The sequence below is a fragment of the Petromyzon marinus genome, assembly GCF_048934315.1.
Source record: "Petromyzon marinus isolate PM22_M1 ecotype Great Lakes invasive population chromosome 68 unlocalized genomic scaffold, UKy_Petmar_22M1.pri1.0 chr68_unloc.1, whole genome shotgun sequence".
Lineage (NCBI taxonomy): Eukaryota > Metazoa > Chordata > Hyperoartia > Petromyzontiformes > Petromyzontidae > Petromyzon > Petromyzon marinus.
This window is the reverse complement of record NW_027422597.1, coordinates 3711661-3733228: the sequence shown is the minus strand read 5'-3', so window position 1 is coordinate 3733228 and position 21568 is coordinate 3711661. Positions and strand designations below refer to the sequence as shown.

The 21568-nt window shown below is 49.6% G+C and overlaps 2 protein-coding genes across 2 annotated transcripts in view; one reads left to right on the top strand and one right to left on the bottom strand.

Annotated features, from left to right (window-relative positions):
• The window catches only part of LOC116957957 (E3 ubiquitin/ISG15 ligase TRIM25-like), a 509595-nt gene that overhangs the window by 14383 nt on the left and 473644 nt on the right, over positions 1–21568 (top strand). The window lies entirely within an intron of this gene.
• LOC116957987 (E3 ubiquitin/ISG15 ligase TRIM25-like) lies at positions 1451–20370 on the bottom strand. The gene is made up of 9 exons (XM_076058208.1): positions 19729–20370; positions 18374–18469; positions 16994–17227; positions 15888–15910; positions 14595–14710; positions 8553–8715; positions 7423–7614; positions 6564–6672; positions 1451–4830 (listed from the first exon to the last, which is right to left on the bottom strand). Exons 1-9 carry the CDS (start codon positions 20287–20289, stop codon positions 4114–4116), a joined length of 2211 nt encoding a protein of 736 aa, XP_075914323.1. The 5' UTR covers positions 20290–20370; the 3' UTR covers positions 1451–4113.

Below are 21568 nucleotides of genomic sequence, written 5' to 3'. Positions count from 1 at the left end.
ACTCAGTTGAGCTGTAATTTGTAATAACCAGGTCACACGTGAACAAGAGAGACTTATCTCAGTGAGCCTTGCCTAGTAACATATTTAAAAAAAAAGTTTTTAGTTCGCATCATCCCACATGCCACAATCCCGTACTCTGCTCAACCCCCCCCCCCCATGGCCTATAGAACCAGCACTGAATACAATACGTACTTTAACAAAAAAAATACTAAAATATATGTTAGTCTGTGTTTCCTTTTCAAAACCGCTTTGATAATACGGAAATGAAACAATATTAAGGTGTAATAATAAATGCATCATCATATCTCATCATATTCATGAGGCAAATGATACCGTACTAATAACGAATAAATAAAACCAAAACGATTTTTTTTCTGAATCACCCACTGCAGTCATCTCGACCTTGACGCAGAACAAACTCGGCTCACGACAAACGCTCAACCCAAAGCAGCCAGGCGTCCCATTTTGTATGTTTTAACCATTAACACTTACAAAAAATACATACAAATGAACAAGCTACGCTTTTACCATTCAGAACGTTGTTACCGCCTTCCGAATGCTGTATGCGAATTCATTAACCTCAGAATTTCAATGACAAAGTAATCAATGCTCGTTAATTGTATTTACACGTTTGGCGCCAAAATAAAGCAGAAAATGAAACAACGTTGAAGACTTAAAATCACTGGCGGAGTATCCTTGTTGGCACGCGTGTCCTTGTGGGCACGCGTGCCAACACGGACACTCAATCGATTTTGATAATGTTGAAGTTTTGTGCAAAACTAGCGACTACTGGCCAAGACTAATTAGAGTAGATATCGAAATTTAAAGAAATCAAAATAACTTTAACCATTCGGATAGCTCCGGTCTTAGTGCTGCGTGGAAGCGAATCATCAAATAATAAATTATTTAAATGCATGCCTACAAAGGGCAGCGTACTTCAATAGAGATTACCGTCGGTAGGGCTATTTTAATCAACACAATAGACAGGAAGGACAAGTTCAAAGAGCTCGCATAATGCACATGCATAATGTACCTTGCCTCAGTAACCCACATTGTACAACAGCGCAGAAGCGTGGTCAACACATCTAAGCCTCTATATAAGTAACGAAACAGTAAGACTTCACAAATCTGGCCGTCGCCTGATGAAGCGAGTTGTAATTACTGACGAAACGTCGTACTCAGATTGTAAATGCTGTGGCTTGGCTCTCCAACACACTGGTGTACTAGTGACCAATTGACATGTTCTGTTTACGTGACAACCCTTACTAGTTGGCGATATAACCCAAAAACCTCTATCAATGATATTGGTCGCGAAAACCCACGTGCTAAACTATATAATTATTTGTTAATAAAAAATATTTGATCACCTCCAATGTGCACGCTCCATTGCTTATTAACGTCCTCACCATCCCCCCCCCCCATTTCTTTTATTTTTATTTTTTGACCCAGCCCCAAGCGGTGCCAATGGAGTATCACGCAGCAACATTGCACCAGCACCACGGTGCGTCACGTGGCACCGTCTAGCTACTACCACTACCACATCACTGTCATCGCACCAGCACCACGGTGCGTCACGTGGCACCGTCTAGCTACTACCACTACCACACCGCTGTCATCGCACCAGCACCACGGTGTGTCACGTGGCACCGTTTAGCTGGTATAAATACCTATGAATAGATATTTATAGGTATACTAGCGGTTAGTACTCGGCGTTGCCAGGGCGAAAAAGGCAGACACACACGTGGACTTACAAACAGACCTGGACCCATACACATAGAAACCCACTGACTTACACTCACGCAAACACATATGGACTCACACACATAGACATCGACTTGAGAGACACATGTAGTTACACACACAAATCGACTGAAACACACAGAGTTACACACACATATCGACTCACGCATACATACACAGACTGAAAAACAACAACCGCCATTCGCCACTAAGTGGCAGTGACGTCACCACAACGCTTGTGGCAGGCTATGTGCACCTCGAAGCCACGTGAAGTGTCGACCACTTGCCGGCAGGAGGTCACGGGGCAGACCCAGATGGCACAGGTCGACTGAGATGACTGGCAGATGCACCACCTGTGCCCTGTACCCTGCTAACTCGCTGTGCTTTAGCCACACGGTGCACCGCTCCTTCTTGTGAGCGTCGCTCCTCCGCCCTCCGTTGTTGTTGGAGGCCGACTGCCTCCAACTGGCCTTTAGCATCCTTCACGAGGCTCCTCCACAGATATTGACCTTGACACCGCTGGTACCAGTCATCGACAAGTCCACTCAGCTGCACATCGTCCTAGCACATCACTCCAACTCTTCTCTAGCCTGTGCCGCACCCGTTTAGAGACCTCGATCCGGCGGAACAAAAGGTGTTTAGGCATGCGGTGGCTGGGCATGCAGGCTACATGGCCCAGCCAACGCAGCCTTGCCTGGCGTAGGAGGTCACCAATGGGACTTTGTCCAGATCTTTCAAGTATTTGTGAGCTCATCGCACAATCCAGCCTGGTTAAACCAAGGATGGATCGTAGGCAGGCCAGCCTAAATGTTTGTAACCGGCGAAAATGTTGCAATAGGGGGGTCCAAGTTTCGCAAGTGTAGAGAAGGGAGGGAATGACCATGGGCGAGACGACGTGGAGCTTCGTGCGGAGCGAGAGACCAGGTAGCTTCAACACAGTGTTACACAGCCGATGAAAAAATGATGCCGCTCAACTGATTCAGAGTGAGACCTCTGGTGTTAAACCGGAGCCGGTCATGAGTACACTGGGCAGGTATGGGAAACTCTGCTCTCTCCACAACTGGCCCATCAGCAATTGTGAGTTATTGGGGTGGATTGTCCTATGGTACAAAATACCCAGGCAGGTGCTTAGTTTTGGTGGGGCTGATGGTAAGGCCCCACCTCTTAGTGGCCTGCTCTAGGTTGAGCAGCAGAGCGTCCAACTCCTCTTCTGAGTGAGCAATAATTACCAGATCATCGGAATACATAACGTGGTTGACCAATAGGGAGCCATCGATTGACCGCACCCGGGCATCGATAAGCCTCCCATTGTATCTGTACCAGATGTGAATTCTTCCGGTAGAGGCATTGAAGGCTTAACGAAGTACGTGGTACAAATATATGTAAAAGAATGTGGGAGGCAGTGGACATCCCTGTCGCACCCCAAGATGTATAGGGATTGGCTCTGATTCACGGTCACGTAGTTTGATGTGGGGTGGTTTTGGTTGTGGATATTGTGGTTGTTGTTGTTTTGGTGGTTGTTGTGGTGGTTGTGATGGTTGTTGTGGTGGTTGCTGTGGTGGTGGTTGTGGAGGTTGTTGTGATTATAGTTGTGGTGTTGGTTGTGGTGGTTGTTGTGGTTGTGGTGGTGATGGTTGTGGTGGTGGTTATTGTGGCGGTTGTTGTGGTGGTGGTTGTGGTGGTTATGGGGGTGATGGGTGTGGTGGTGGTCGTTGTGGCGGTTGTTGTGGTGGTTGTTGTGGTGGTGGTAGTTGTGGTGGTTGTGATGGTGTTGTAGTGGTTGTGGTAGTTGTTGTGGATGTGCTGGATGTTGTGGTGGTGGTTGTTGTGTTGGTAGATGTGGTTGTTGTCGTGGTGGTTGTGGTTGTTGTGGTGGTAGTGTTTGTAGTGATTGTTGCAGTGGTGATTGTGGTTGTTGTGGTGGTGGTGCTGGTGGTTGTGGTGGAGGTTGTTGTGGTTGTGGTGGTTATTTGTGTGGAGGTGGTTGTTGTGGTGGTTGTTGTGGTGGTGGTTCTGGTGGTGGTTGTCGTAGTTGTTGTGGTTCTCGTGGTTGTGGTGTTGGTGGTTGTTGCGATGGTTGTCGTTCTGGTGGCGATTGTGGTGGTTCTGGTGGTTGTTGTGGTTGTGATTGTGGTGGTTCTTGTGGTTGCTGTGGTGATGGTTGTGGTAGAGGTTGTGGTGGTTGTTATGGTGGTGATTGTTGTAGTGGTGGTTGTTGTGTTAGTGATTGTTGTGTTTGTGATTGTTGTTGTGATGATTGTTGTGGTGGTTCTGGTTATGGTTGTGTTTGTGGTGATTCACCAACACAACACGAAGGTGGCGAGCGCCGTGCGTCCTGGCGTCTGTCCTCTGCGCTGTTCACGTTCACCTATCTCAGGACGCACCACTCAGATCCACGATCCTCACTGAGGCACCAACTTTACCGTACCACCCCCTCCACCCCACGGCCAGCCCAGGATGTAGGGGCTGAGTGAATGTTTGGTGAAACGAGTGCAACGGCGCCATGGAGTCTGCGCTGTAAAACGACAGCAGCCCCGCGTCACAGTCCAGGTGAACCCCGACTCTCCGCAGAGGCTCCGGCACCGACAGTGAGGTCTCTACCCCGCCATGCAGCACTGCGAAGCTGTCGCCATCTTTCCGTAGACACCAGGAGACGTCACTCCCTCCCAGGCTGCACTCATCACCACGCCCTTTCCGTGGCATCGTCCCGTACGCGACTCCAACTCGACACGGCCCCGCGCTCCCCACGTCCACCTCCCAGTAGTGCTGACCCGACGAGAAGCTCTCAGAGCACAGGGCTTGGTGATAGACATCAAAACGGCGTGAGTGTTGGGGGCGACTCTGGGAGACACCACTCCACGTCACCGTCCTGAGATCCGAAGAAATCTGGAGGTGGTCGTGGGCTGAGTTTTTGTCCAGAGCCGGTGAGCATCCATCTGTGGTGAGGACAACGACAATGCCGGCACAGCGGTCACGGCGACGTTTGTACACACACACACACGAGGCGTGTACACACACACACGTGGCCTGTACACACACACGTGGCGTGTACACACACACACGTGGCGTGTACTCACACACACACACGTGGCATGTACACACACACACACACGTGGCGTGTACTCACACACACACACGTGGCGTGTACACACACACACACGTGGTGTGTACACACACACACACGTTGCGTGTACATACACACGTTGTGTATACACACACGTGGCGTGTACACACACATACGTGGCGTGTACACACACACTCACGTGGCGTGTACACACACACACACACGTGGCGTGTACACACACACACACACGTTGTGTATACACACACACACGTGACCTGTACACACACACACGTTGTGTATACACACACACGTGGCCTGTACACACACACGTGGCGTGTACACACACACACGTGGCGTGTACACACACACACGTGGCGTGTACACACACACACGTGGCGTGTACACACACACACGTTGTGTATACACACACACGTGACCTGTACACACACACACACGTTGTGTATACACACACACACACACGTGGCCTGTACACACACACACGTTGTGTATACACACACGTGGTCTGTACGCACACACACACACGTTGCGTATACACACACATACGTGGCCTGTGCACACACACACACGTGGCGTATACACACACACGTGGCCCGTACACACACACATGCTGGTGTTCTGTTGTCTGTTGTGTTGTTTTTGTCATACCGCACTACGTGGTACGTTGATACGTAACACTGTGATCATCACGTGTATAACAAATGCATACAGGACAGGTATTCATTAGTACTAGTGTACACATGTAGAGGAGTAGTATGGAGACATGACGTCATACGCGTGGTGAGGTGCGAGGACGTTATGTCACCTGGGAGTACTTAAGAGCCAGCTGGGGTTAGGTGGGGCGCTGCTCTCCTTGGTCGGGCGGTGTTGGTTAAGCCTCCATTCCGACTCGAGTGAGAGAGCGAGAGAAAGCTGGGCTAGCAACAGAGAGAGCAGAGATAGCTGGGCTAGCAACAGAGAGAGCAGAGATAGCTGGGCTAGCAGCAGAGAGAGCAGAGATAGCTGGGCTAGCAGGAGAGAGAGAGCCAGAGATAGCTGGGCTAGGAGCAGAGAGAGCCAGAGATAGCTGAGCTAGCAGCAAAGAGAGCGAGAGATAGCTGGGCTAGCAGCAGAGAGAGCAGAGATAGCTGGGCTAGCAGCAGATAGAGCGAGAGATAGCTGGGCTAGCAGCAGAGAGAGCAGAAATAGCTGGGCTAGCAGCAGATAGAGACAGAGATAGCTGGGCTAGCAGCAGAGAGAGCAGAGATAGCTGGGCTAGCAGCAGATAGAGCCAGAGATAGCTGGGCTAGCAGCAGAGAGAGCCAGAGATAGCTGGGCAAGCGGCAGATAGAGCGAGAGATAGCTGGGCTAGCAGCAGCTAGAGACAGAGATAGCTGGGCTAGCAGCAGAGAGAGCAGAGATAGCTGGGCTCGCAGCAGATAGAGACAGAGATAGCTGGGCAAGCGGCAGAGAGAGCCAGAGATAGCTGGGCAAGTGGCTGAGAGAGCAAGAGATAGCTGGGCTAGCAGCAGATAGAGCCAAAGATAGCTGGGCTAGCAGAGAGAGCCCGAGGTCCCTGTGAAGGACCCAGTGTAGGGCCACCTACCTTTGGTGCAGTTATTGCTCCCTTGTGTTAATAAACCGGAGCAAGCTCTTACCTGGAAACATGCCTCCGAGTCGTCATTCACCACGCAACAACTGGTGCCAGAAGTGTCTCTAGCCTTCGCCGCCACGCACAAATTAAGGGCGATGATGAAGAGGCCTTGGAGGAGACTCCCGCGACGTCCTCGAAGACCGGGGCCCCGGAGATGCGCCCCGTGGAGTCGGGCTGTCCCGAGTTGGAGGAGGAGAGGGCCGTGGGTGGCTCCTCACTGCCGCCAGACATCGGGCAGGTATTCATGAGCCAGCTAGGACTGCTCCTGCTGTCGGCCGCCCAACTCGTCGCGATGATGGCAAAGGTGGGATCGCATCCGCGTGCACTCGGCATGCTTTCGGAACGGAATCGCGGGTTTCCGCCATCGCGCCTCCCGCTTCATTTGCAATTGGCGCCATTTCCCCACCGGCTGTGACTCCGGTATTGGGCGCCATCACTGCGCGGGACATGACGCGGTCTTCGGCCGCCATTTGAGCTGCGACACCACAACCAGGCGCCATTTTGCCCACGACACCACAACCGGGCGCCATTTTACCTACGACGCCGCAACCGGGCACCATTAGGGGTGCGACTCCGTACGCGGCCGCCATTGCCGACGCGGATCGGCAACCTGGCGTCGCAATGGCTCCTGCAGCAGCGTCTCCGAGCTTGACGGTGGGTGCACCCTCGGCCGCAGTTTAGTCCGGTGGCCAGAGGCTCCGCTGATTGCCTCCCGTGCACCAATTCATCACGATGGGCGGCGATTGGTCAGCGTTTCAGGACCGGTTTGATGCAGCGTATGCATCGGATGGATGGCCCATGAAGGAGGCTCTGAAAGTGCTCCCCCCAGCACTGAAAAACAGGGCTGCTGACCGGGCGACGCTGCATGATGCGTACGCCCAGATGGCCGCGATCTTTGAGCCGCCTTCAAGCACGCCTCAAGTTTTCAATGCGGAGGCGGGAGGAAGCGGAAACACCGCTCGCCTACCGCAACTCTGCCTTGCATGGGAGCGGCTGCTCTGCCTTGCATGGGAGCTGGGTGTAGCGCTGGCGATTGCCGAGGAGACGGACATCTCGTCCCTGCGGGTGGTGCAGGGAATCCAGGCCCACCTCCCCATGCGCCAGCCTCCTGGCATGGTGGTGTGCACTGGGGTCACAGGTCTTGAGGGGGCTGGCACACCTACAGGGGTAGACGGCCTCACAGCCTTCGCAGGGGGTGACCGACATGGGAGGGGTGCCGGGGGCAGCTGGACGGAGCAACTGTGGCGGGCGAGGGCTCCTCGCTCGTGGTGGTCGGCATCCACCTCCTGCTTTCGTTGTGGTCAGCAGGGCCACATCGCATTGGGCTGCCGCAATCCCCCTGGGGCCTTCAGCATGCTCTCGTCGTCCTCCGGCTCCACATCGGCATCGCCAGGGCCTCAGGCGAGTCGCGACGCATCATTCATTCGGCCGCTCCCCTCACCTCACTCATCTAGCGGGGTTAGGGGTCATGATCACAAGGCCATCACTTAGAGCTCAGAAATGCCCTGTGCTCCTTCGTTGTCACTCGCCGGGTCCGTAAATGGGATGCGCTCGTGCATCGGGTTGTGGCGGCCGCGGCGGGTTCCTCGGCGATTGCTCGTTTTGTTCAGTATATTGAGGTACGGGTCTTGGTGAACACGGGAGCGTCGGCCACTATTATGTCCGAGTGCATCTGTGGGTTGTTGCCACACAGCGTTGACCCATTCTGCCCAGTTCTAGGGGCTTGTGTTGCCGCAAATGGCGGCAGTTTGGGCATTATGGCCCACATTGTTGCCGCAATACGGATTAGTAAAATCTAATTGGAGGGGCCGGTTTTGGTCTCCAAAGCTTTGGCAGTGCCATGTATTTTGGGAACTGATTTGTTGGCCAAGATGCCCATCCGTATTCTCGTGGACCAAGGCTGTGTGGAGATTCCATCGGACCAACAGCTGCATTTCTTGCAGTCTCCCACTTTATTGTCCCCCCAGTGTACGGGCTTTGACGAAGGAGTCTGTGACCATTCCACCTGGGTCACAAAGGCTGGTACCCCTGAAGTTGCGCAGGCTCCTGGATTCGTGTTCCCCTGAGATGGGCATCCAGTTATCTCCCTCAAACTACTTCTCGAGGACGCCCTGTGTGGTGGGTGCCCTGATGGCCGTGTCAGAGGACCAGGACCCCTTCTTGTAGATCCTGAATTCAGGACCCTTGCGGATGGCGATTCCGGTAGGCACCGTTTTGGTGCACGCAACCCTGGCTTCTCCACCCGATGACGCTGTGCCAACTGGGGGTGTTGTGGCGGGCATGACGCATGGTGGGAAGGCCGACGCATCATGGATTTATGCGCTGTGTCATTAGAATGTTTTTTTATCCCCCGAGGAGCGCCAGCGGCTCCGCAAACTCATTGAGAGGTTCACCGATGTGTTTAGTCAGAGTAAATTCGATCTTGGTCTCACCACTCTTTTGGAACATCACATAGACACAGGTAATTCGGCCCCTATTCGGCTAAATTTGCACTGCTTCAGCCCAGCGGAAAAAGAGCATGTCCACTTGGCCGTCGACGAGATCTTGGCAGCGGACATTATCTCTCCATCCACTAGCCCTTGGGGTGCCCCCATTGTGCTAGTCAAGAAACGGGATGGGAGTCTCCGGTTCTGCGTCGATTTCCGAAAATGAAACAAGATCTTGGTGGCTGATGCATATCCATTGCCTCACAAGGATGATTCCCTGGACGCCCTCTCGGGTGCGCATTTTTTCTTTACTCTATATTTACTCTAAGGCTTCTGATAGTTGCCACTGTACGAGGCCTCTAGACCCAAGACAGCCTTCCGCACACACCAGGGGCTGTTCCAATTCAATCGGCTTCCCATGGATCTCCATTCGGCCCCGGCCATCGTCCAGCGTCTCATGGAGATGGTCTTGGTGGGGCTGCAGTGGGAGTCTTGTTTAATTTACTTGGACGACGTTATTGTTTTCGGCCTTACGTTTGATGAGCACTTGCAACGTCTTGAGTCAGTGTTCGTCAAAGTGCGTGCTGAGGGCTTGAAATTGAAACCCCAGAAATGTTATTTGTTACAACCATCGATGAAGTATTTGGGACACATTGTTAGTGCGTCAGGTGTCACCACGGATCCGAAAAAGACTGCTTGTGTCCGGACGTGGCCAACTCCCACATCTGTCGCTGAGGTGCGTAGCTTCGTCGGCTTCGCATTGTAGTATCGTCGGTTTATCCACGATTTTGTGATGATATCGAAGCCACTGCACGCCCTCTCCGCCAAAGGTCAAAAGTTTTGCTGGGGCATGGAGGAGGAGTCCGCTTTTGTAGCACTTTGCACGTCCTTGACGGATGCACCGCCCTGAGGTACCCGGATTTTTCTAAACCATTCCTCCTCAACACCGATGTCAGCAACACGGGCATTGGGGCAGTCCTTGCTCAGGTGGTCTATGGAGTTGAGAGGGTGGTCGCATATGGCAGCTGCGTTTTGTCCCCCGCTGAACAGTTGTATTGTGTGACCCGGAGGGAGCTGCTGGCCATAGTATTTTTTGTGCAGCTGTACAGGCCCTATTTGTATGGCAGGTGGTTTACCGTCCGGACCGACCATGCGGCCTTGCAATTTTCGCTGGGTATTGACCAGCCCTCGGGTCAGCTGTCCCGCTGGCTCGAGGTGCTCCAAGAGTACCCCTTTGATGTTATCCACAGGAAGGGGGCACAGCACGGAAATGCGGATGGGCTTTCCAGGTTTCCTACAGAGGGTGAGTGCGCTTGTTCCCTGGGTTCTAGCCGCTGCAAGGCCCCAGTGGACACCGCGGCCCAGTTGGTTGCATCGGCCGAAGAGGCCCCCCCTCCGGGTGTGGCATTGCCTGTTGATTTTGGCTTGGGACTCCCCCGAGAGGTATGGTCTAAGTTGCAGATGGAGGATTCCTCTCTGCTGAGGTTACAACGCTGTGTTGGGCCAAATACCCGGAGCTCAGCTCCATCGGCTGCCCCAGTGATCGCCGTGCATGACAGCCTCCTCATGCACTGGGATGCCCAATTGGAACGTTATTGTGTGGTTGTACCCACTGGCCTGTGAGGTAAATTAACCCGAGCCATTCACGATAAACGTATGCACCTTGGCTACAATAAGACCTTGTTGACCCTTAAATGGAACTACTACTGGCAGGGTGTGGAGGGTGACGTGGCACTGATTTTGAAATTAAGGACCCAGTTGGCCAGGATCAGACCCCACTGCGGTCCATCCAGGTTTCTCGTACCAATGAGCTCATGGCACTCAACATTTTTGGCCCATTCCCAGCATCCCAACGGGGCCATATGTACCTCTTGGTGGATGTCCAGTACATCACACGTTGGCCTGTGACGTTGCCTCTGGTGGACCAATCAGCCTCTTCCATCACCGAGGCATTTGTCCAAGGGTACGTTCTGGACAAGGGTGCGCCTGAACAATTGTTAACTGACCAAGGGCGGAATTTTTCTTCTCGGTTGCTCAAGGAGGTGTGCGATCTCCTTGGCACCAAGAAAATCCGCACCTCGCCCTACCACACTCAGTTTGACGGGATGGTAGAGCGATTGAAACGCACCCTCAGGTCCATGCTGTGCCACCACGTGAATACATCCCAATCGGACTGGGACCTGTTCATTCCGGCGGTTTTGGCTGCATATAGGTTGGCTCCTCATGCCTCAACGGGGTTCTCGCATATTTATTTAATGTATAAAAAGGAACAAGAACCCCTAATGCACATCCAGATGGACGGCATTCCTTCCAAAAAGGGGTCGTCAGTGCCTGCTTCAATGAGGGTCGCGCTCGACCGGCTGCGCGAGGCACGGCAGGTGGCTGTCGACAACTCGACCAACCGACAGGTGGCTAACGAGCGCCTGCCCAGACATCAAGCTTGGGAAAGGGGCCAGAAGGCGTGGCTACACTGTCCCCAGGTACCAGTTGGCACATCTCCCAAATTGCATCGCCCTTGGCAGGGCCCTGTTGAGGTCGTGGAAGTCTGTCGGCTGCAATGTGTTTGGATTCGGTTCAGTCGCCGGCACTGGATAGTGCACCCATCCCGGCTCAAACGATATGCGCCATCTAGCCTCGTGAATTCATCCCCACTTCCGTACGGGGGAGCTGGCCTGCAGCGCATACACGCTCGAGGGGCATGCGGCTCCGGTGATGGCCAGTGGGGCCGTTTTCATCGGCCTCCAGCCTTCATCGCCCAGTTATACGTTGCCGTGTGATGAAGGCCTTCAAACTTTATTTTTCTTGCTGTGCTGCCCTAATGTTGGGTTCATGTTCTTGCAGTCAGTCCCGCCTTCACACACATGTCACATGCGTCCCCTCAGTGTTGTTATGTCTTCCTGTCTGGGTTGCCAGGCTCCGCTTTCGTATTGGTTACAGCCGGGTCGGCTGATTTTTTTCACGGGGGGGGGGGTTGGGGGTAATGTAGAGGAGTTGTTGGGGACATTACGTCATGCTCACATTCCGCTATGTTGACGTCACGGGAAGTGACGTCATGCGAAGTGGGCAGGGCGATGAGGTCATGTCTCTCTGGGGTACTTAAGCTGGAGCCCAGGATGTGAGTGGGGTCGTTGTGGGAGCCCGGGAACGTGAACGGGTGAAGAGTGAACCAGGGGTAGGGTAGTCTGGAGAGAAGCCGGCAATAGCAATAGGAGCGGCTGCTCTCCTCGGTCGGTCGATGTTGGCTGATCTCTCTGCCGACGTAGAGGAGAGAGCCCGGGAAGCTAGCCGAGCTATAGAGCAGACAGAGTGTGGGTCCGGGTGAAGGACCGAGCATAGAACTCCTACCCCTGGGAGATCGAGTGTTAATTCCTTTACAATCACTGGCATAAGCCCTTAATAAACATCTGGTGCAAGCCCCTACTGAAGATCTGCCTCCGAGTCGTCTAATGCACCTCAACACATATACTAATATTCGGTAACATTTGTGTACATGTATTATTATTCGTTATTAGTGATGTACACATATTAGCATTCATTAGTTTTTGCGTGCACATGCATGACTAGTACACGTACACAATTACTAACTCTAAACACATTTTTCTAAATATGGACAGAAAACCTCGTGGACCAGGAGAAAAATCCACTCAACCATGGAGAGAAAATGCAGACTTCAAATACACAGTAGGCATTAGGGTGGGGATTGAGCCGACGACCTTCTGTATACCAGGCGAGGCAGTTAACATCTCCCTCCCCACCGTGGTGTATACAACAGTTCTTGTATTGGAGCGTGCACTTCACCATCTTTGTGTGTGAGTACACTGAGTCTAGTCACACGTGCTCTTGATGTCATACTCCTACAGCTCCTCACAGCTCTGCTGCAGTGTGGGTCTCTGAGCATCCTTTTGTTAATTCATAAAAACAACTTTATAATATTTTTATTTTACCAGGTAAGGCCCACTGAGCTATTTAGTTGTTCATTATTTCTCAGTGTCCTGGCCACAAATGACAGCTCAACGAAATGGCTTAGCATGCTCTAAACGTGTGATGTTGATTCTAAATTTAGAGGGAAAACCGCAGGACCCAGAGAAAAACTCATGCCACTACCACGAGGAGAGAGAACATGCAAAACAATGATCTGAAAGTATATGATGATAGTATATGATGATAGTATATGATGATAGCATATGATGATAGTATATGATGATAGTATATGATGATAGTATATGATGATATTATATGATGATAGTATATGATGATAGTATATGATGATAGTGTATGATGATAGTGTATGATGAGAGTATATGATAGTATATGATGATAGTATATGATGATAGTATATGATGATAGTGTATGATGATAGTATATGATGATAGTATATGATGATAGTATATGATGATAGTATATGATGATAGTATATGATGATAGTATATGATGCTAGTATATGATGATAGTATATGATGATAGTATTTGATGATAGTATATGATGATAGTGTATGATGATAGTATATGATGATAGTATATGATGATAGTATATGATTGATGATAGTATATGATAATAGTATATGATGATAGTATATGATGATAGTGTATGATGATAGTATATGATAGTATATGATGATAGTATGTGATGATAGATATGATGATAGATATGATGATAGATATGATGATAGTATATGATGATAGTATATGATGATAGTATATAATGATAGTATATGATGATAGTATATGATGATAATGATGCATTATCTTTTAAACTGATTGTTCCACACCAGAGACAGCTTTCTTTAGAGCCTCGTCTCAACGGTGTTAGACCAGAGGACAACGCCCAAAAGATGAACAGCACAAAGACAATGCCACTATCAGGACATTGAGAGCTCGGCGTGAACAGCTACATCAGGGGACCTCCCTTGCCAGTATCAAAATATAAGAATAGGTTTTTTTTGTTTGCATGTTCACCACAAGTGTATGTGGTTAATGCAGACATGATTCCTTGTAAAAGTTTCAGTTTGGTGTTTTAACATCTTAACACAACTGTTTTATTGCCAGAAAGGGTAAAATATATTATTATAACAGTACCTTGTTTAGAACACCTGCAGGGAGCAACGTGTTCGGCTCACATCAGCCCTGAGGCCAACTCGGCAGCCAGCACTGTCACCCTCCTCTGCTCCCCACTCCACCCCACGTGACAGAATGGGTGACCGCCTGAGGGTGCCCTACGGTCAGCGGCGTCGACATTCAACTCAGTCTCTGCACGGCGATTGATCTCCCTAGACCAGCGGTCTGTAACCTACGGCTCTCCTTAAGGGACCGCTTCATGATGTTATTTATCAAGGTCACCACCGTCTCTTGTTCACCTCATGCGTTGCAGTGGCTTTTGAAATATAGAATTGTCTTTTTTTACATACTGGAATCAAACTAAATTATCTTATTGTTATTTTGGCTACCGACCCCTGGCTTAGACGGCCACCGTGCTGCTCTCAAGCAACACTCTGTCCGCTGCGTGATGTACCTCTTGATACACTGAGGCTCTCTTTGTTTTCACCCCAGTGACCGCGTTTATCGCTGAATCCACCTCACGTCTCCCCCTCCCATGTTGGCAAGTGCCTGTGCACTCTCGCCTGGCTTTAATACACGACACAGGCCTGCCTCGTGGTGCTGATCTTGTGTTTGTAGCGAATGGGGCTGCAGCTATAAGTGAAGCAGAGAGACTTACACACAACAGCCAGGAGATTCGTTCGGACGCCTCCCACTGAGATGACTTTTGCGAGGTTCAGGCGGCTGGAGGCAGGGGCTGGGTCATTCTGAGTCTCCTGAGAGATGGAGCTTTTTCTGCACTCATAGCACGGGGCACATACAGAGTCTAATCAGGGTTCATGTCTCTCTACAAATGGGCAATACAGGCAGCCCTCGACATACGAACGCCCATGCTTACAAACCAGCTTCCATGAAATAAAAAAATAACTTTGACTTAAAATGCAAACTCGCAGTTGCAAACTGAACATCAGAACTATTTTGTTCAGAGGAGCAATCCTCCGCGAGATGTAATGAGTCGGTCTCGTGCTAGGAGTGTTTACGTGTGTACAGACATTGTGTGTGTGAAAGTGTGGGGGGTACAGCTGGTGCATCTACCAGTCATCTCAATCAAAGCCAAACCATGGCACCTGGGTTTGTCCCGAGACCTCCTGTCAGCGAACATTTGACATTTCACGTGGCCTCAAAGTGCACCTGGCCTGGTACAGGCGCCGTGGTGACGTCACAGTCACTTAGTGGTGAATGTTGAGTATTGGTATTGGTGTGGGGAGCGGTCGCATAGCGGTGAGTGCACTGCGCCACACCAGTACCTGGTGTACCTGGTGTGGTGGGTGAACATCGCCACCGGGGCGACAAAAGCAGCGGGCTGTGATGCTGGCCACCCACCCCCTCGTGTGCCACAGTGGCGGCCATCTTGGGCACTGCTCGCTGAGAGGACTTGCCAAAAACAGCCTGTTAAGGCTACATGGGGGATTATTGTCGTTGGGGTGTCTTTGTCGATGTGTGTGCATGCGTGTCACGTTTGTTGTGCTGACTAATTGCCAACCTTCCAACTGCAGGCTAGCATCAATGTAAGTGAAAATATAATTTGTTTTGTATTTGTTAATTTATTTAATGTTTAATTTACTATACAGGTTTTTTTTTACATTGTTAGATGCAAATGTACAACATTTTTTCTTAATTATAAGTTTAACAATGCTTAATTCTTTGTTGAACCCTAACACATTTTATAACCATGTCAGCATTTCAGTACGGTGCATTATTGTTTTCCGACTTATGAACCATTCGACTTACGAACGAGTCTCAGGAACAAATTATGTGCATAATCCGAGGACTACCTTTATGGGATACAATTGACCATATGGGGATACGACTGCATACAATTTGGTTTAATAGGAATCACATCACGACCGTTTGCTGATTTGTCCACCAGGTGGCAGACAGAGCTCGAGTTTGAGTCTGGGTTGTTACTGACCTGAAACTCTCATGCAGAGGATCCTGAAAAACACAAACCCGCATTTCAGATTAACATTGACATCTTAAACAGATGCCCCACCTCCACACAGTCGCCTGCTAATTAACAGTGGAGTGCGACATCAGGGAATTAGCAAATACCTGTACACAGAGAATGGTGAAAAACATGGTTCATTTAACTGGACACAGACGTATGTCTAAAAATTACAAAACCGCTCTTTACAGGCCTGGTCCAGCACCTACACGAGTGATTTAATAACGCGCATCAACTCGTGCGTTCAACTCTGAATAAATTTAACTTCTTAAAAATGTTACCAGGAAAAGCCCACTCAGCTATATCGCTCTTTTTCAGAAGCAACTTAGCCACAAATGACAGCTCAATAAAGGGGCTTATCAAGTGGAAATTTATAGCAGCTGCCTAATACTCTAAACACGTGATATTGATTCTAAACGTGGAGGGGATAAACTGGAGAATCCAGAGGAACATCTACGCCACCATGGGGAGAGAGAGAAGAAAAACGCAAACTCTAAATATACAGCAGCAGGCATCATCAGGGTTGGGGTCAAACCCACGACCTCTTGTATAGCAGGCGAGGAAGATGGCGATGTTGTACTGGACAAGTCCAGGTCTGAATGTCACACGGAAGCAAACGCGCGTCTATTTCTGGACACTACCGCTTGCTCCCAGATCATAAAACACTGAAATAAGATTGCCAACAATGTCAACGTCTCACAGGGTGGTGCGCCTCTCCTGGTTGTAGATAAACCCTCTTCTAATAAACCAAGGCTGTGAATATAAACTATTTTTTTATTTTACCACTTAAGGCTCTTTTTCAGAAGAAACCTTGCCACAAATGAAAGCTCAACAAAGTGGCTTATCGTATGAAACTGTATCGCAGCCAAATTCTCTAAATGTATGATTCTATATGTGGAGGGAAAACCCAGAGGACCCGGAGAAAATTCCACACGACAAGGGGGAGAGATACACGCAAACTCCAGATATACAGTATACGTCAGGGTTGGCATCGAACCCATGACCTCTTACATAGCAGGCGAGGTAGTTAACATCTCCGAGCCACCAGGGCGAGTGAATGGAGGTGGTGCCACCTGCAGGAAGGAGAGCGGGTCCTGCACGGCGAGGGCAGCGAGCAGCTGGTTGATCTCCTGCTCCAGGTCACGTGCTCTTCTATTGTAGTGATCGATGTCCGCCTGGATGCGGGACAGCACGGAGCAGCCCTCCTCGTCCACGCACTCCAGCGCCTCCCTCTCCTCCTCCCTCAGCCGCTCCCTCCGGCGGTCAAACTCTCGGCTGATCCGCACCTTGACCCCACGCACATACTCCTACACAGACAGTGCCGAATTGTTGAGTCACTTGTTAGGTAACGACGCAATGTGGTGTCGTACAGGCAATGATTGTTACCATTACCTCGATTATGTACACGGAGGATGAGCGACGTGTGCATTGGGAGCTCGTGAACATATATAGCACAGAGAGAATGAGAATGGGATGAAAGGGGTAATGTCATAGGCAATGGTAGTATATGAATAACTTCTGTCTGTAGCTACACGTTGTTGAGTGTCTTTCTGGGGGAAATTAAATACATCTCTATGGGTATCATTCACATCTGTTTGTCTGTCCGTCCCACTAGATCTACCAAACGAAGCGTCGGAGGGAAATGCGAATTAAATTAAAACCAAGTCTCTTGCCGAGGACATTCCCAGGAAATTGTGTGAAACGTTTGCGAATATACAGAACAAATTCACGTGGCATTGCTCTATTGTTTTAAGCGAAATTATGCTGAAATAGACAAACTATGCTGATTTATAAGGCAATACTCACGTCGACTCTCCCTTGCACTCAGGCTAAGTTGGTGCTGTCCAGATTTTGGGGGTCAGAAGGGAGGAATCGCAACCTTCCATGGCAAGCATCGTGGTTGTGATCAATAAAGGAATCGATAGGGCAAGTCGCCAACGCATCGTCCAGCGCGGATCGATTCCATCCCCTCCTAAACCAAAACTGCTGTCATGTTGGAAGTTACGTCATAAATGAAGTTTCTGTGTAATTCCGTGGAGACCTTCTCATCACGTCGTAAACGTGTGTTGCAAATTGGGTCATCCTAAACCGGTTGTAATGTTTTCCACATTTTTTTCCTGATGTGTAAACATACACGAAAGCAATATATTTCATAGAAGATTAAAGTTTCAGAAAAGTTATGCGCTCAAAAAGTGGGCTTTAAAAAACTTTTCAGATAAACACAGCTACGAACTCACACTTTGCTCCGTTACAATTTGATGTCGTTTATTTTGTAGACTGAAAGTAGGCAGCCAGCGAGTTGTCATTGGGAAACGATTCGCTTAAAATCCACACCGCTTGCAATTCACCAAATTTATATCCAATGCCAACGTGTGGGGCAGTGCTCGTCAATGATAAGAGCGAAGTTTAATAATAAACCCTAAGGTTTAATGAAATACGATTTGTAGGCAAACCTCCACGCGCCGGTAGTCATCCCTGAGCGTCCGTGTCCGTGACGCCGCCGTGTTCCTCTTCTCTTCTCTCCCCTTCTTCTGGACTAAGAGCTCCTCCTGCGTTGTGGCAGATAAATAAATAAATACGCGGTACTCGCCATTGCCATTGGTTGGATCACTGATAAATCATCATCCCGCATCTCCCCGATTAATACGGATGACTACAAAAGAAGTTAAAAACGTATAGGAATAGGTTTTACCCTTTTAACTGGCACAAAAACTGACACCTTTATTCAAGGCATCATGTTTGCAATAACCATAACACAAGCAGTCAGAATGCAAACAAAAAAGACAACTCTGATAATAATATGCACTGTCCTTGAATTTGATTGGTCCACACCCGAGACAGCTTTTCTTAGAGCCTAGTCTCCATTGGTGTTGGACCAGAAGACGCCAAAAGGCGTACAACTCAAAAACAGCGCACTATCAGAGTATTGAGGGCTCGGGGTGAGCATTTACATTGAGACCTCCTTTGCCAGAAACAAGATATAGGAATAGTATAATGTAAATGCTCACCCCGAGCCCTCAATACTCTGATAGTGCGCTGTTTTTGAGTTGTACGCCTTTTGGCGTCTTCTAGTCCAACACCAATGGAGACTAGGCTCTAAGAAAAGCTGTCTCGGGTGTGGACCAATCAAATTCAAGGACAGTGCATATTATTACCAGAGTTGTCTTTTTTCTTTGCATTCTGACTGCTTGTGTTGTGGTTATTGCAAACATGATACCTTGAATAAAGGTGTCAGTTTTTGTGCCAGTTAAAAGGGTAAAACCTATTCCTATATCTTGTTTCTGGCAAACGAGGTCTCATAAGTTCAAAACGCATACACACCACATCTGTTGTCATATTTCTGCATACGTCTCCCCGAATAATTTAATGGGAACTACCATGGGGCAATACAATATCCTGTGAGATAACATCGACAAATATCATGTACATTCTAAAATATGTTTAAACCTCTTCAAGTTATGGGTGTAGTGGCTTATCGCAATCATAACGTTTCTCACTTAATCAAACTCATATTTTGAATTATCATGCAAAATATGATTTGACATGCTGTCAAATGTTGACTGGGCTTAAACCATCAACTCAATAAATATGAGAATCCAGTTAAAACCATGGCGACCGACTAGATTCCAATTCAGCATTAGCATTCCGACATCTGAGCCTCCCTGCTACCTCTACCTGGGTCTCCCTGTAAAGGGGCGTTTGGTCTCAACAGGAGCTCACCTGCTCGAGGTGAGGGGTAATGACCTGCTGATGTGAATCTCTCAACCTCCTGTAACAATGTGGATTACAACAGAACATGACACTTCACCTGTCTTGTCTGTTGTGCTTTTTCCACCGTGATGACCCTGTGCCTGGAGTGGTCTCCTGCCACGGGGCAGACTGGGCAGACCGGGCTCTCGTCCTGCACACAGTAAAGAATGAGCTCCTGTCTGTGCTCCCGGCACCGTCGCTCCTCCAGGTTCGCAGTGGGAGACACCAAGACGTGGTCTCTCAGCCTGGGATTCTCTACATGAGGCCTCGCGTGCATCGCACAGTAGGACATCTCACATCTTAGGCAGGTCTGCACTGCAGGAGTGTGGCCATCACTGCAGATGTCACACATGACGACGGCTACGGCCATCCCGTCTCCAACTCTGAGCTGCTCCACCAGTTTCCCGAGGGCCACGTTCTTCATCAGCTGAGGTCGCACAGGGAAGGTCGCTCGGCACTGCGGGCAGCTGAAGCTGCTCGCCGTCTCCCAGGTGGCCTCCAGGCACCGGATGCAGAACGAGTGTCCGCAGCTCAGTGTAGAGGGGCAGTCGAACGTGTCCAGGCAGATGGGGCAGCGCAGCTCACTATCCGCACTCTCACTTGGAGTCGCGCTCGCCATGACCCATTGGCTTCGCTGTGATCGCTCGCTGTGTGGCTCAGAGAGACGCTGGACCAGGACCTCTCTCTTATAGCGACGGTGAAGGAAGTAAAATGCTTACAATATTTTAATTGTCGTCACTGACATCACGAGACACTGCCTGGAATGTGAACCCGCGCCCCGAGGTGCGCAAACAGCAGCCTAAACACGGATACTGTACACACCGCTACATGAACAAAATGTATCAGAGGAACTTAAAAAAAAAAATTAGTTGCTAATATAAGTCGTAGAGGTTCAGCTGTGATGGCTGATTCGTGAAATGAGCATCGAGAGATAAAGTTATCCTTCCAAAGCTTAGCGCACAAGTTTATGTCTATGGTAAGACAGAGCAATGGGTTGCATGCCACAGTCTCTAGGAGAAGTTATCACTCTCGCCTTATGACTGCTTTATATTTAGAGTTTGTGTCTCTCTATCTGTCTCCCCTTGATAGCGTGAATTTGTATCTGGGTCCTCCGATTGTCCCCTCTACATTTATAATCAACATCACGCGTTTTTAGTTTTTGGCTGCAATCAATTTCCACACAAGCCGCTTCATTGTGCTCTCATTTGTAATAGCCAGGTCGCTACTGACAAAGAGCCACATAGCTCAGTGAGCCTTGCCTGGTAAAATTTAAAAGTTTGTGTAGTTTTAGATATCTCATGATGTCCTGTAATTCCATCTTTGGGTAATTGGCTCAATGCGATGTGTTGCTTTAATTTCATTGTGGCATCCGAGATGGAATTTGTCTGTAGACTCCCGTGACCCATCCTGGAATCTTGAGCCTTTTGCTAGCCGTGTGAATCTATCACCAACTCTACCTGCCTCCATCACCCACTGCTGGCAGTCACTGCCTCTCACTCTCAACTTGTCCAAGACTGCAGATCCCCGTCCCAATCATTCACAGACGCACCCACTGCTTATTTCACCTGGGTTATTTCCCAATCACACGCACAGCTATTAAACACGTGTCCCCCATCCATCTTTCTACAGCCCAACCCCACCCCAAGTGCTCCGGTCTTTTCTTATCGCACCACGCTGCTCCTCGGGCATGTTGAGGCACAGCGTGGTGCGATGCACAGACGTCGTGGCAGCTAAAAAAGCTTGACGGCCTCTCCTCAACAACCAGAAAATTTCTTGATTTGAAGCTTTCCTGACTGCAGGAATCCATACTCTTTGGTTATTTCGGTAAAGTCACGATGTTTCTGGCGCAACACAAGCGTCCGTCATCTCCACCTGATGATGGACGCGGTGCCTCTACC

Bases quoted from the DNA above. Each gene is read 5' to 3' on its own strand.
- LOC116957987 (XM_076058208.1), bottom strand. From the start codon at position 20,289: ATGGCGAGCGCGACTCCAAGTGAGAGTGCGGATAGTGAGCTGCGCTGC. The intron at 15,911-16,993 runs GTGGCACCACCT...TGTGTTTTTCAG, and splicing joins ACCCGCTCTCCTTCCTGCAG to GATCCTCTGCATGAGAGTTT. The intron at 4,831-6,563 runs GCCTCTTCATCA...GTGTGTACATGC, and splicing joins TCGCGGGAGTCTCCTCCAAG to CACGTGTGTGTGTGTGAGTA.